Here is a 15,929-nt window from a genome sequence, read left to right as displayed (position 1 = left end):
AATCATGGGAATTCTAATTTTCTTTTTTCTTTCTTCCTTACTGCCACAAGCCATGTATTCCTTTCAAGATAGGGAGGAAAAGACAGCTTTTCCAGACAGACCCAGTTACTCACTTTGGATGAAAAAGTAAAATCCTCTGCACTCCCCATGCTGCCCTGTCCCTTCTCTGCAGATCTTTCACTCCTGCCTCCTGCATGCCCTCCACTATGTGGGTTCCCCCTTTCTTTTGGGGTTTCCTGACCCTGGTCTGGGGCCCCAAGTCAGTCTTCAGCCGTCCTCCTGTATGAGTCTTCTAGAAGAGCAGGGACACAAGGAAAAAACTCAGTTGTGAAGCTAAGTATGGCAGGTCTGCTCTTTACATTTATACATTATGTCTGTTGATTTGAGGAGATTTTGGTGGAGGCTGACGGAAATTAGGGGGAAGGCTTGAGCCCTCTCTCTCTGGGACCCTGCCTCCAAATGGCATTGCCACAGTCCTAGTGCTTTATTTTATTGTATATTTGAAGAGGGATTTGAGGGCAATGACGAAAATTTGAGAGGGAATATTCAGGAAGTGAGAAAGAACACAGAGGAAATCAGTTGGGTGAGCCAAGAACAGATCTCAGGCATCCCAAGGCCTACTTTCCAGTCCTCTGAACAGTACATGGCTGCATGCAGAGCCCTAGACAAGTCCCTTCCCACCCCCCAGCCCCGGGTTCCTATTCTGCGAGGTAAGAAGGTTCCATAGGCCAACATTTCCTAATTGGTGGCTTTCAACCCCTTGGGAATTTGCCAAGACAAACCAGGAATTTGTGCTAGGGAGAGGAAAGGGCATCTGTTTCAATCGTAGTTATGAATAACGAACCCCAGAGGCACTTGGGTGGCTCAGTCAGTTAAGTGACCAACTCTTGATTTTGGCTCAGGTCATGAGATCAAGCCCCACATTGGTCTGCGCACTGGGCGTGGAATCTTTTTGAGAGTGTCTCTCTCCTTCTCCCTCTGCCCATCTCCCTACTCTCTCAAATAAATAAATAAATAACCCCAATAAAGAAAATAATCTAACTAGTTTCTCTTTATAACCAAACACTTGAGGATTCCACTGTATTTCGAGAATGCAGAGTGAGAAACGGAGATCAGATGCACCCATGATTGAGATCCTCTGTGGATGTGTCATTCCATTGTAGCCGTTATGAAAGTTTTGTCCATTGCATAGTTTACACTCTCTGTGGTTCAGAGTTGTACGTTGCTTAAGTCTTAGTCACAATGGCAAATTCTAGTGGGAATTTTTTTCTCTTACCTGGTCATGTAGAAACAAAATATAAAAACTATCACAATAAAGCACCTGATTCTTTAGTAGGACAAAATGGAAGAATTCCAATATCAGGTCAAAAAAGCAATTTTTGTCTATTTTGATGTGGTGATTTGCAGCTAAATTCAGTTTTTGTCATCATAAACCTCAGTCTTGGGACAAAACACCAACATGCTGAGATTTGAATTTATTTTTCGACAACTCATGCTTCAAGTCACAGACTGCAAAGTAAATTCACTGCTTGCATCTCTTGCTTATGGGAGGAAACCCCTCAAATTTCTTTCTTTGCAAATGTTATTAGAGCTGAGATTTAAATAAGCTTTAACTACACTTTTTAAACATTATGCTGATCTTAAATGACCTATGCATTGCTTTTAAAAAAGTATTGATCATTTGTCACGGAAAATGCACTGGCTTAAATTCCTAAAGGTTTTTTTTTTTTAAGATTTTATTTATTTATTCATGAGAGACACAGAGCGAGAGAGAGAGAGAGAGAGAGAGAGAGAGAAAGAGGCAGACACAGGCAGAGGGAGAAGCAGGCTCCATGCAGGGATCTCGATGTGGGACTCGATTCCGGGTCTCCAGGGACACGCCCTGGGCCGAAGGCAGGCGCTAAACCACTGAGCCACCCAGGGATCCCCCCTAAAGGGGTTTTTGAGATTACATATCACCTGTGAAATATATGTGCCAAAAAGATTTGGGAAAGTTGTTGGCTACATGCATCAACATGAATTTATTTATTTGCGAGAGACACAGAGAGAGGCAGACACATAGATAGAGGGACCATGACCTGAGCCAGAGGCAGATGCTCAACCACTGAGCCACCCAGGTGTCCCACATAATTCAACTTTAGAGTTTTTTTTAAAGCTTTATTGAAATAAAATTCATATAGAAAAGATTGCACTCTGTTGTGCCCAAGATTACGAATCCAAGAAACCACTGAGGAGCCGACACCGATGCAAACACACGAGGGTTTATTTACAAGCTCGAGCTTGGGTCCAAGTGTACCCAACACAATGGAGCAGGGACTTGGACCCCGAAATGGGTTACGGCTGGTTTTTTTTTACAGGCTGGTCTAGGGGATTTTCAGAAAGGGTGGAAGAATTTCTCAAGTTCTGTTTACATTTTGATGTCGGGCTTTCAAGGGCATTGAGCTCCGTTCTCATTCTAATATGGGACTTTCTACCTCGGGCGTGGGCTCTGTTGTCTTTCTGATATGGGATTCCCTGCCGAGGACATTGAGGACATTCTGCAGTTTTTCCTATAAAGTTCAGCTCTTATTCACAGGGGCCTAAGATGGCTGTACTTGTGCTAATGCTAAACTTGAGGTGGGATGGCCTTGATTTTTCCTTGAAATAAGTCAGTCGGAGAAGGACAAACATTATATGGTCTCATTCATTTGGGGAATATAAAAAAATAGTGAAAGGGAATGAAGGGGGAAGGAGAAAAAAATGAGTGGGAAATATCAGGAAGGGAGACAGAACATGAAGACTCCTAAGTCTGGGAAACGAACTAGGGGTGGTGGAAGGGGAGGAGGGCGGGGGGTGGGGTGACTGGGTGCTGGGCACTGAGGGGGACACATGATGGGATGGGCACTGGGTGTTGTTCTGTATGTTGGCAAGTTGGAACACCAATAAAAAATAAATTTATAAAAAAAAATAATTGCCAAACAAAAGCTAAAATGCTCAAGTGCTAAATGTTAATTATTGATTAAAGGAAAATTTAGTTAACATTAAAAATAAAAGATTGCACTCCCTTAGTGTCCACCTTGACGGATTTGGAGTTTGTACCCTATACTGCACCGGCTAGACGGTGCGCGGAGTCCTCCGGGCCTGCAGGGGGCACACGTGGGCTCGTTTTTGTTGCCGAGCATGCGCTGTAGTTACCTGGTCGGGGCGTGGGCGTGGCGGCGGGGCGCGCACGCGCGGCGGCGGCGGGGGGCGGGGCCTGGGCTGTCAGCCGCGGACCGAGGAGGAAGCGGCGGGCCGCGCGCGGGGCGGGGGGCGGACCCGGGAGGCCTGCGGCGGGGCGGGCGGCGGACCCGGGAGGCCATGCGGGCGAGCGGGGCCGCGGGGCCGCGGGGGCCGGGGCCGGTGGCCGCCGCTCTGCTGCTGCTGCTGAGCGGCGCGGGCCCGGCGCGCGGCTCCGAGGACATCGTGGTGGGCTGCGGGGGCTTCGTCAAGTCGGACGTGGAGATCAACTACTCGCTCATCGAGGTGAGCGCCGGGCCGGGCGCTCCACCTGTCGGCGCTGCGGCGGCCTCGCCCGGGCCGCCGCCTGCTCCACGCTCTCGGAGGAGCCCTCGCCGCGCTGGAGGCTCCGCTTTGCGCGGGCGCTGCCCCGGGCCGGCGCCTCCCCGTCGCGCTGGGCGAGGGAGGGCGGTGGGGGGAGGGGAGGGGATGGATCGTGTCCTGGGGTCACCTGCCGAGTGGGGCCGGGGGCCTTCGGGGATGCGCGCACGGGGTGGGAGGCGGTGTTGATAGCTCCCATCAGCTCCCTCAAAACGAAGGATTCCCCCCCAAATCAGGACACCCAAACTCCAGAAACCCCCCCAAATCCGGATCCGAGATGCTAGGGGACTCTGACCGTCCCCACAATCCAGGCCCCAGATCTCTTAAAAGCCACTCTCGGCAGGACCCAGACCCCCACATCCTCAAAACTCAGATCCCCTGGAACTTAGATTTCCCCAAACCCCGAGTCTGGAATCTAGAGGCTGCCAAGTCTGGCCCCTGGCCCCACAGCTCAGAGCCCCATCCCCCAAATGCAAGTCTGGCCCCTGGCCCCACAGCTCAGAGCCCCCCCACCAATGCAAGCCTGGACCCCTGGCCCCACAGCTCAGAGCCCCCCCAATGCAAGTCTGGCCCCTGGCCCCACAGCTCAGAGCCCCCCCCCCCCCAATGCAAGCCTGGACCCCTGGCCCCACAGCTCAGAGCCCCCCCAATGCAAGTCTGGACCCCTGGCCCCACAGCTCAGAGCCCCCCCAAATGCATGTCTGGACCCCTGGCCCCACAGCTCAGAGCCCCCCCCAGAGGTCCTAATCCACTCCTCCTAAAACTGCCCCCCCCCCGGGGGGATGCTCTTAGGGGGATCCCAACCCTGTACATGTCTTGGCATCTCTGGGGCTTGGAATCCGTGTTTTTAATCTCCCGCATCCCTCCCTTGGGGAAATCTCCCATTTTCCTCTGTGAATGGAGAGTTGTCTGCTGCCCTGATTACCTTGCTGGGTGGTGACTGGGGTGACACCGGAGATTTGTGCAGAAGTCTTTGTGTTAAGTTGTAAAACCCCATGCAGCTACAGATTATCAGCCCAGTGAGACTGTGACCCAGAAAGCTTTTGCAAAGAGGAAGGTCACTTGTCGGGATAGATGGGAAGGGACCTAATGGAGGGCTTGGCCTCTATTTTAGGAGGGTACTGATGATGGGCAGGAGAAGGGGATTTGAAAGGGGATAAAAGAAGGAAAGAGGCTAGGAGATGCCGGAGAGAAGGGATGTTGGGGGGACCTCAGACCACAGAGACTGCCTGAAAGCCTGGTTGAGCCACACCAGTGCTGGCAGCGGAAGGGCAGCGCTGAGGAATTAAATGTTCTCCGAATCTGGGTGCGGAGATAGGTTTGGGGTTGAGGATCGTTTCCACACCCCACGAGGTCTTTCACCTGGCCTCGTTTTTGTTTCTGGAGGATGGGGTTGGGACAGAAGCAGCCCAACCCCCCACGCGGTGTATTTCCTAAAGAAGACCCTTCCGTCTGTGGCTGCGGCTCCTCTGCTGTGTCTGATCTTAAGTCAGGTGTTTAGCGAACCTGCCCACTGGCAGTTTCAGGGTTCCTAGGTTCTGCTGGGTCCCCGTGCCACTTCCTGGATTGCCTCCCAGTGTGTGGGCACAGGCAGTTTCAGAAGCTGCCTTGCAAGGCTTTTTTGCAACTTGTAGTTTCCTGAGGCTCTGGGAGAAAAGTGAAGGCAGAGAGATGTGAGTAATACAACATAGTAATATAGTAAAATAATAATAGTATTTTGTTTTTTGAATCATGCTCTCTGCCAAATGCTTAAAATGCATAGACGTGATCCTGTATAAACACAAAGGGAAGTGGCTCTTTTCCTTGCCCCTTATGAAACTGGACCTCAGGAGGTAAATTGACTTGGGTCACACAGTACAGGGAAGACCCAGACTTTACTGGAACATCTTAAAAAGTTAACAGATTGTGTTTGGAAATGCCCAGGATGCAAGAGCTTTAGAGATCCTTGAGAAGACCTGTATTAAACCTCCTTTACTTTGTTTTTGCCAGAGAATGAACCTAAGAGAGAAGCTTAAAAGTTTCTAGATGAGTGTTACTCCCAAATATTCGGAATCATTTGGGGTTAATAGTTTCAGATCCTTGGCCCTCGCCACAAACCTTCTAGTTTAGAAACAGACATGGGGCTTGGGGATTACATTTTAATAAGCACTTTACTAACAGCAAATTTGAAAATTTGTTCTAGATGGAAACAACATAGGGACAGCCACTAAAAATAAACTGAAAAATATGAGTTTTGGAGGTAGTCTTTAGATGGTTTCTAACCAGAGAAATATCTAATCACATTATTTTTGGGATACTTTGTCTTCTCTCTAATGCCTGGTGGTAATAGCAGCATGTAGTAGGTCCTCAGCAAACGCACACTGATAGATTGCATCCCGGCATAGTGTATGTAGATAATTCTCTTACGACTTCTTTCCTTGCTTTCTAGATAAAGCTGTATACCAAGCATGGGACTTTGAAATACCAGACAGACTGTGCCCCTAATAATGGTTACTTTATGATCCCCTTGTACGATAAGGTAAGAGACTACTGTAGTCATTTATGTTGGGAAGTAGTAAGTGTGGCCCTCGGCACTGCACGAACCAGAGCAGTCTTGATTTGCCACACAAGCGAAAACTCATCTCTTTTGTAAATTAGAAGTGGTATTTGACAATTCTGGCCAAATTTTGAGGGAGACAGTTTCTAAACTGGTTTGATTGAATACAGTGGCTCCTCAGTGTCTGCAGGGACATTTGGCAGTCAATGTCTAGAGACATTTCTGGTTGTTACTACTGCTTGGGGTTGAGGGAGTGCTACAGTATCCAGTGAGTAGAGGCCAGAAATGAAGCTGGACTTCACATCATGCTGCACAGGACAGACCAAACATCAGCGGTGCGGACACTGAGAAATCCTGATTTAATAGGGTTAAGTTTGCAAGCAGCCTAACACACTGTTTAAAAAATTATACAAGTGATACGAGAATTTATGAGCTTTGTGGAAGACAACAAAACAAGGTCTTTAGAAGTATACGAAGTAAATTTAATCTTTACCCCCCAATTTCTCATCCCTCAGTAATGGTAATGGGTAGCCCCACTGATAAAAGTTTTAGTGTGTATCCTGAAAGACTGCTTTCTGTGTGCTATGATTATAAAGATGTTTACATGTGTGCACGTGTGCATAGATGTATATCTGCCAATTCCTACTTGCAACCCAGCCTTCCCTCCTCCCACCCCCGCCCCCCTCCCCATATCAACTTTTTATTTGGAAACACAGATTTGAAGCACGTTGAAGAAATAATCAATAGGCACACATCGTTTTGATTTTGTTTTTTAAAATATCAAATGGAGTTAAACAATAGAAATCATTCTGCAGTTTGGTTTTTCTTTTCCCTGTGATAATATCTTGATATGCTTTCAACATCAGCGTGTATGGATCTGTTGCCCTCTTTTTATTGGCTGCACAGCACATCAGAATCAAATGAAAATTGTAATTTATGTAGCCACGTCTCTGTTGGTAGGCATAGAAGCTTTTCCCAATTTAAAAAATTTATTACTGACAACACAGCAATAAATATTCTTGAACTTAGGTCTAGGCACAATACATAGGACTGACTTCTACAGGTTGATCTTAAAATATGGTGGTTTTTTTTTGTTGTTGTTTTAACTTATTCCTATCAATCTCAAGAAACCAGGGTATGTGAGTAATATCTAGTTTTCAGCAATGACTTTCATTGCTAAGGATACATGCTGACACTAGCAACCTGGGCATGGGAGGGGTTAATAGACTCCATGAGTAGTGCATTTGATATCAAAAGACAATGAGTGGCTAAATATAATGCCTTTAGAACTTTTCCATGGGCACTAAGTTGGTATTTTCTGATTGGTTGGATGGGGACTTCTGGGCATTCAACTTCAGCTTGCCGCATCTGAAGGCAATCAGAGAGCCCACAGCTTCTTAGAATGGAGCGTGTGCTTGGAATTTCATTGCAGGTGTATAAATCCTAGGTTAAATAGTAGCACTGTATTAAACTAGTTGAGAGGTCATCAGTTTTCATCTCTCTTTCTTTCTTCCCCTGTCTTAGGGAGATTTCATTCTGAAGATTGAGCCTCCCTTAGGGTGGAGTTTTGGTAAGTGAACTGAATAATTAGATACATACTCTGTACAGGATTAGATTATATGCCGAATATTAATTTAAATTGGCAGAGTGCAGACACTGTTAAAATACTATTTTAACCCATTCCTAGTGAGGAACAAAGCTTTTTCCCCTCCTTGTTACTTTAGAGTAGATTGGATTTACCTTGGACTTACCTTATCATTATTATTTTTAAAGATTTTATTTATTGATGAGAGACACACAGAGAGAGGCAGAGACATAGACAGAGGGAGAAGCAGGCTCCTTACAGGGACCCCGATGTGGGACTCAATCCCTGGACTTGGGATCCTGGCCTAGGCAAAGGCAGATGCTCAACCGCTGAGCCACCCAGTTGTTCCTACCTTGGACCTATCTTAAGGTTTTCTGTCATCTGTCATCTTTCTTTCTTTTTTTTTTTTTCTGTCATTTTTCTTGAGATAGGCATCTTGTCCTGAACCTTTCTCCAGAAGCTCTGCTTTTGTAGTTCTGTTCATAAAGTGGTAGCACAATGGTATCTAGAGTTCAGGAGTTGGGACTTTTTTCCTGTCCCAGGGTGGCTTCTTAGCCCCCTCAATCCTTTTTAGGACCGCAGTATTAAACATGGTGAAATTTCACATGAAAATCTGGATCTGCTTCTCAAAGGAGATCAGAACATCTGGTGACCTTGAGCGTTACTGGTTCTGTGATGACCTTGGACAAACTACATCCCCTGAGTCAGTGTCCAGTGTCTTTGCTAGGGGGTCAGGAGAGTGGTAGTAGGTGCCTCACAGCCTGACTTGGAGGATTAATGGGCCAGTGTATTTACAATGTTGAGAAAGACTGGCACATAATGAGCCATGAATAAATCCTTAAAAGCATTCTGCACACGTACAAACAAGAACTCGGAACTTACCTGATAATATCTGCCTTTTAGCAGAGCTGGAGATGTGGGAAAGGGGTTGAGATAAGAAGAGAGGGTTCTGCTCTGCCACGGCTGACGTTTCCAAAGAGTAGGTGTGTGTGATCCCAGTTCTGTAGCTTCAGGAGAGGGGTCGGGGGCCATGGCTGTTTGTGTCAGGCTTGCTTGTCAGTTGGAGGAGGAAGAATTTAGTTCCTGTCATCACAAGGGCAAAGTAAAGCTCAGGTCAGCCGACAGCCAGTTGGACTCTGAGGGAGGTTCTTTTTCAGTTTATAGTAGGGGGCACCTGACCCATGCATTCCAGAGAGCAGCAGAGGAAGGGAACCCAACACAGTGCTAAAGCAGAGGTTGCAGATCACCGGCCTGTGGGGGTGTTTTTTCTTTTGAGAAGTTTACTTTATTGAATTGTACTTTCAGAAAAGTGTAGTCGTCATAAGGGTATCACGTGAACGTTCCCCAAGTGAACGCAGCATGTAACCTCTACCCGGATAACGACGTAGAACCAGTACCCCAGTGGTGCCCCCTCGCAGGCACTCCCCAACCGCTCCACCCCACCTGCAGGTGACCACTGCCCCGACCTCCTAAAGTTGTAGATGAGTCTTGTCTGTTTTGAACTTGATATAAATGGAATCCTAAAGGGGTACATTTTCGTGTCTGGTTTCTTCCTCCCGACATTGTTAATGACACTCATCTCTATTATGTGTGTGGCCTCCGTTAGCTCATTCAACTGCTGTGTGAGTATAAAGTGACTTATCCCTTCTGTTGATGGACATGTGGGCCGCTTCTCAACTTTGGCCACTAAGTGTGGTGCTCCTGCGAATGTCCTTGTTCTGGCCTTTCGGTACATGTGTTCTTGTGTTTGCATTTCTGGTGAGTATATACCAGGAGGGATTGCTGGGCAAGAGAGCACTTACCTGTGCAGCTCTTGTGGATAGTGTGAGTGTCCAAGGCGGATGTCGTAGCTTCCACTCTCCTAGCAGTGTGGAAGAGTTCTAGCTACCCCGCAGCTCACCAGCACTTGGTAAGGGCAGTGTTTTTTCATTTTAGCCATTCTGGTGGTAATGTGGTGGTCTCTCACTGTGTTTTTTAAATTTTAATTAAAAATTTTTAAAAATTAAGTTCAATTAATTTAGTAGTAGTAGTAAATTAATTAATAATTAATATAGTAGTAGTATTAGTTTCAGGGGTAGAGATCAGTGATTCATCAGTCTTATATCACACCCAGTGCTCATTCCATCATATCCCGTCCTTAACGCCCATCACCCAGTTATCCCATCCCCCAAACCTCCTCTCCTCCAGCAAACCTGAGTTTGTTTCTTATCATTACCAGTCTCTTATGGTTTGTCTCTCTCTCTCTGATTTCATCTTGTTTTATTTTTCCCTCCCTTCCTCTAATGAGCCTCTGTTTTGTTTCTTAAATTCCACACGAGTGAGACCATTCTCATTGTGGTTTTGATATTTATTTATTCGATGGTCAATGAGATTGAATGCTTTTTTTAAAATATGTTTATTGGCCATATGGATAACCTCTTTTGTGAGGTGTCTGTTCAAGTCTTGTGTGCATTTTTGTATTGGTATCTTCCCGTGTGTATGTAATTATTCATTTTACCCAAATTCTCTTGATTTTCCCTTTTCTCTAACACTCTACACTCTTCTAACCTTTTAAAAACTTTAACCCTTATGATGACCTTTTCCGTCTTTTAGACAATTTGAATTAGTTGCTAATACTGAAACATCAGGAGATGACACATAGAATCCAGATGTCTGTTTTTTCTTGAAAGTTTGAACCAGTGGCCCATCCCCTGCTTGGTTCCTGTGGGCATTAGACTTTATGATCCTGGTTTAATGTGGCTGAGCCCATGCAGTTGGTCAGGACACAGTTTGGAGCCAGGCTTCTGGAGGTTGAGTTGGGGCTCCATCACTCACAAGCTCTGTGACTTTGGCAGGGGGTGGGGGGCCCTTTAACCTTTCTGTGTGTCAGCTTAATCCTCGACCTGTTAAAGTAGTTGTGAGGTGCATATGCACCTAGCCCTGTATTGGGTATGGGATAAGCATCCAATGAATAAAACAATTTGGTGCTTGCTGAATTTTCAGTGGGACTCTGAGATAAGTGCAGCCAAAAGACTGTTATAAAAGCATATTATTGGGATGCCTGGGTGGCTCAATGGTTGAGCATCTGCCTTCGGCTCAGGTTGTGATCCCAGGGTCCTGGGATCAAGTCCCACATCTGGCTCCCCTCAGGGAGCCTGCTTCTCTGCCTATATCTCTCCCTCTCTCTCATGAATAAATAATTAAAATCTTTTTTTTTTTTTAAAGCATATTATCCTCCACACACTTTCACTCTGGGACAGGAAACTGGGTGTCCAGAGGAAGAGGCGAGAGGGAGACGTCCCTGCATCCCTCTTGGTACCTTTGGATGTTAAATCATGAGAGTGTATTAAGTGCTCAAAAATAAACTGAAGATTGGCCAAGAAAAGGTGTTTTGCCTAGACAGGTTCACCTTCTGTCAGGACTAAACTTGCTCTTGTGTCTTGTACCCTGCTCCTTTCCCTCCCACCTTCATTTCTCAGAGCCAACGATCGTGGAGCTGTATGTGGATGGCGTCAGTGACATCTGTACTAAGGGCGGGGACATCGACTTTGTGTTCACCGGGTTCTCTGTGAATGGAAAGGTTTGGCTTCGGAACATGGTTATTTTTAATGTTTGCTCCGTATCATGTATTGAGTCTTTTCTGACCTTTAAAAAAGCAGGACTTTTTAATGTGGGGACTCTGAGTTCCCAAGAGACCCACAGACAGACTTCAGGAGGGTCTCAGAATGGGTAAAATTTGGTGTAAAAGGTAGTGGGTGACTAAAACCCAGTCAGATCTGGGCTACTTGTCATTCTCTCGCGAGGGCAGTTGTAAGGGAATGCGAGGCCATTCCACTGTAAAGCTTGGCTGAGTAACTTCCAGGGATGGCCCCTTTTGGGTGCAGGCTGGGAAGAGCGCAGGCCTCAGGACTTCTGGCAACCTATAATCACCGTGGGCAAATGAAACCAGTCTCCCGCAGTTAGGATTTGCATTTGCTTCATCCACTCCCCCAGGAGTTGTCTCAGTAAACTAGATTCTCTAAGAGTTTTTTGGGGTACCTTGGTGGTGTGAATTTAGGGGGCTAACCTGTGTGAATGGCGGCTCCAAGTTCAGATATTTCAGGGGAGTTCTTTTTCGTCCCTCCATCTGGCACCATGGTTGACATGTGCGAATTGCCCTGCTATTCGTTTCTTCACGGCAAGTTGATTTCTCCTCTGCCTTCAAATGAGAGTGAGGTGCTTGCTCTCAATGAGGCAAAGTGGTCCTGGCTTCATGTGTAAGTTTCTTGCTAGCGTGGAGGATCATGGTACTTTTCTTTCTCCATAGATTGTAAAATCATGGTGCATCTTTAGCTGATGGTGTCTTAGATTTGATGAAATAAAGTATTATTTCACCATTACTGTTGCCTCACTCAGCACCCCAACTAATCCCAGGGAAGGGTATGCATCATTTATCTACTCTTTGTGAAGGACTCTTGACCCAAAGAAAGGTATAAGGTCCATGCAGGGAGCATGAGCAGGGGAACTCTGCTGCTGGTTTGGGTCCTGACCTCCTTCTCCTTGGCAGGTTCTCAGCAAAGGGCAGCCCCTGGGCCCTGCAGGAGTTCAGGTGTCTCTGAGAAACACAGGGACTGAAGCAAAGATCCAGTCCACAGTGACACAGCCTGGTGGAAAGTAAGTTGTGCCTGTGTCCTCCTGCCTCACAGCTGAGGGGAGGGAGGGAGCCTGTGATTGGGCCTGGGAGACCTGGGTTCAGATCTTTATTTGGCCTCTTAACTGCAGATGAGTTCATGCCTCTCGGGGCCTCAAGCTCTTCATCTGTGAAATGGAAGTTATCTGACCCGTCACCTCTAGAGTTGATGGGATGATCAAACATGAGTTGATCTTTGTACAGCACCTGCTGCAGGCCTGGCACATAGTAGGCCTTCATTTAACAGTGGGACAGGCTCTGGAGCCTGAAAACCTGGGTGTGAATCCAGGTTCCTCCACTTACTGGGTTTGATCTGGAGCAAGTTACTTAATGCATTTGGGCCTCAAGTTTCTTATTTATAAATGATGATGATGGTGGAACCCACCCCTAAGGTTAGCAGGAAGATTAAATTAATACTATTATTTCAAACTGCCTGGCATGGAATAGAGTGCATAATAGTGTTAGCTCAATATAGATTTGGTCAGTTATGATTTTTTTTTTTTAAATTTTTAAATTCTGTTTAGAGAGTGCATGGGAGGGGAGGGGCAGAGGGAGAGAGAGAGAATCCCAAGCAGTTTCCATGCCTAGCACAGAGGCTGGGGCTCAATTTCATGACCTTGAGATCATGACCTGAGCTGAAATCAAGAGTCAGATGCTCAACCAATTGAGCCACCCAGGTGCCCCTTAATTATGATTTTTAAAATTCACATTATCACTATTATATCAAAATTATTTTGTGGTTGGAACTGACAACTATTTAATTAACCTCACTGAGTCAGATTTAAAGTGTTTAATGGATTTATATCGTTGAGTTGTAAATGTTAACAGATGTGCCAAGATTAACTCAGAGTAGTTCCAGCTGATAATTTTGAAAGCATTCGAATCATTACTCCTTCAATACACAAAACCAACTTAACTGCAAATTAGAAGCTTATAATGAGTCTGTTGCTCTCCAGTTTTTCAAAGAGGATTGTTGAAATTATTTTTTAGTTTGGGGATAACATTTATGTCTACTTGATTGATGCCTGCGGGAGGAATGCGGAGCTTCTATTTTCTCTGGGCTAGCAGTTTGCTCTTGACCTCCCTGGGTGAAGTGACTTGAACTTGTTCAGTCTCCTTCATCTGCACTGAGTAAAACAATGATCATAACTTGCAGGAGTAGAGGCTGCATCTCCCCAGGGCCAAAATCCAATAGTAATTTCAATTTTATTGTAGCAAAGTGATTTCCAAGTCATACCCAATTATGACAGGCAATACTTGATATAATGAAATACCACCACAGGAGAAGAAATTAGATGGATTTTTTTGGTAGTCTATTTTACTAGAATGAGCACTCATTGTCTGGTGCTTTACACATTTAAAAGGGTCAAGTGTATCAGACAGTTTTTCCAGCCTCAGCTTCTGTCACTCTGGTCTTGATTTGCCCATGGTTACTTAACTGGTATTCATCAGCGTCTGGTTTGGTCATTGTAGTTGGTGCAAGAGCCCAGAATGGCTCACTCTGTATTTGTTTCTGATAAGAGATCTAAACTCTTCTGTATAGGATTCGAAGCCTGTTATCATTTGCCCTGCCCACATCATTAACATCAGCATAGGCCTCAGCCTTTCAGATCTGTTCTCTCTTCTGCACCCAGGACTCTTTCCTTCCCACTGTCCTGTTCCCCTGGACACTTCCTTCCCTTTTCTTTGCCTATTCATGCCTATCACCTCTGCTCAAAGCAGACTTGAATGTTTTATGACTGATCCTTGCTGAACCAGGGACTGGTTTTTGGTTTTTGTTTTTTTTTTAAGATTTTATTTATTTATTCATGAGAGACACAGAGAGAGATGCAGAGACATAGGTAGAGGGACTTGATCTCAGGACTCTGGGATCATGCCCTGAGCCAAAGGCAGACACTCAACCACTGAGCCACCCAGGTGTCCTCCCAATATCTGGTTTTTAAGGTCAGAAATCCTTGGGGTTAAGGGGGTTAAGGGAAACATAAAACCTTCTTCCTGGCAGCACACAGAATACCTGTTCTTGTACACAGGAAGTATTCAATAAGTGCTCCTCGATGTGGATTTGTATAGTAAATGACTGAATTTTTGTTTATATTCATTTAATCAGCCATTGGCAAGTTTGTGATAATCCAAACATTATTTTCTTATTCTTACAACATTAGCTATAAATTAGAACACTTGGGCTGTTGAGAGAAAGTTAATTGGTATTTTTTATTTCTTAGGTTTGCATTTTTTAAAGTTCTTCCTGGGGATTATGAAATTCTTGCAACTCATCCAACCTGGGCATTGAAAGAGGTGAGTATTTCAGTTGTTGATAGCTGTGCCAGCAGTGTTCTGGTTTGGAGACAAGGATAGAGAGCTCATTTCAGGGTATGAAATGAGTTTATGGTTTTTCTGGAAGTAAATGAGAAAAAAGACAATGCTGTTGATTGATTCGGTGGTATTTATAAGATAAAACTCACTGTAGCAGATGTTCCTTCTGTTGTTTTTGGTTTTAGGTGACAATACTGTCTTCCTGCTGTGAAATAGGTCTGTTATTAACTATAGCTATTTTAAGCTGAATCAACACCAGAAGGACCTGATGAGATTTATTTGTTCTTTTTCCAGTCTGAAACAGCAATCTATAAACATACTTAACATTCTAGAAACCATTGCATGTGTGCCCAAGGAGAATGTAAAAGAATGCCTATTGCAGTTTTGTTTATACTAGCAAAATATTATAAGCGACCTAAATGTCCATTAAGTAGAGAGCAGAATGTGGTTTTATCACACAGAATCCTGTAGGACAGCAATGAGTGAAACAGAGCTACGTGGATCAATAGGAGTACATTTAAAAACATAAAGTTGAGGGAAAAAGGCAAGTTGCTGAGGGTAAGGAAACACAGTATTGTTTATACAGTAATTAAAAACACTCAGGGTGCTTCCACTTACAGATAGAGTCCTATGTAAAAAAAGTATGAGGATGTGCATGAGAATGGCAGACACTATATCCATTATGACACTGACATCTATAGAGGGAGGCAGGAAGGGATGTCGAGGTATGCAAGACTCTTGAATTATACTTCTGCTTTTATTTCTTAGCTGGTTAGAGTGTGTATAGGTGTTCTTTAGAGTAGTTTTATATCTTTTTTAAAGGTATTAGAGATACAGAGCGCAAGTGGAGGGGAGGGCAGAGGGAGAGGGAGAAGCAGACTCTCTGCTAAGCAGGGAGCCTGACATGGGGCTTGATCCCAGGATCTGGGATCATGACCTAAGCCAAAGGCATATGCTTAACCCAATGAGCCACCCAGGCACTCCCAATGATATCTTTTTATTTGATGGAAATAGTTTATGATAAAAGATCAAAAAAGGAAGAAACAGACCAGGTGAGGTTTTGTAATCACTACAGGAAAACAAATTGAAGTAAGATTTAAAGGACATTTCACCACATTAACTTTTATATTAGTTTTGAGGCTGTGTTTTGTTCTTGCTAAGGAACTATTAGAATCAGTATTTTAGTTTTTACTCTATAGTTTTTAAGCATTTAGAGTTGATGGTATGGTTTCACGCCTCTACTTATCTGTATACTATTTATGACTGCA

General features: G+C 45.0%; 1 protein-coding gene across 1 annotated transcript in view; it reads left to right on the top strand.

The window, feature by feature from the left end:
• The first annotated feature begins 3,272 nt into the window (after positions 1-3,272).
• LOC112923233 (BOS complex subunit NOMO1) overlaps positions 3,273-15,929 on the top strand; it is a 56,718-nt gene continuing 44,061 nt past the window's right edge. The window contains exons 1-6 of the mRNA XM_026002971.2: positions 3,273-3,504; positions 6,008-6,097; positions 7,640-7,685; positions 11,159-11,259; positions 12,226-12,332; positions 14,571-14,643. Coding sequence (XP_025858756.2) covers positions 3,340-3,504; positions 6,008-6,097; positions 7,640-7,685; positions 11,159-11,259; positions 12,226-12,332; positions 14,571-14,643 — 582 coding nt within the window. The 5' untranslated portion in view covers positions 3,273-3,339. The remainder of the gene's footprint in view (positions 3,505-6,007; positions 6,098-7,639; positions 7,686-11,158; positions 11,260-12,225; positions 12,333-14,570; positions 14,644-15,929) is intronic.

Source organism: Vulpes vulpes, chromosome 3 (genome assembly GCF_048418805.1).
Source record: "Vulpes vulpes isolate BD-2025 chromosome 3, VulVul3, whole genome shotgun sequence".
Classification (NCBI taxonomy): domain Eukaryota; kingdom Metazoa; phylum Chordata; class Mammalia; order Carnivora; family Canidae; genus Vulpes; species Vulpes vulpes.
The sequence above is the reverse complement of the archived record's forward strand: the minus strand, read 5'-3'. Positions and strand labels throughout refer to the sequence as shown.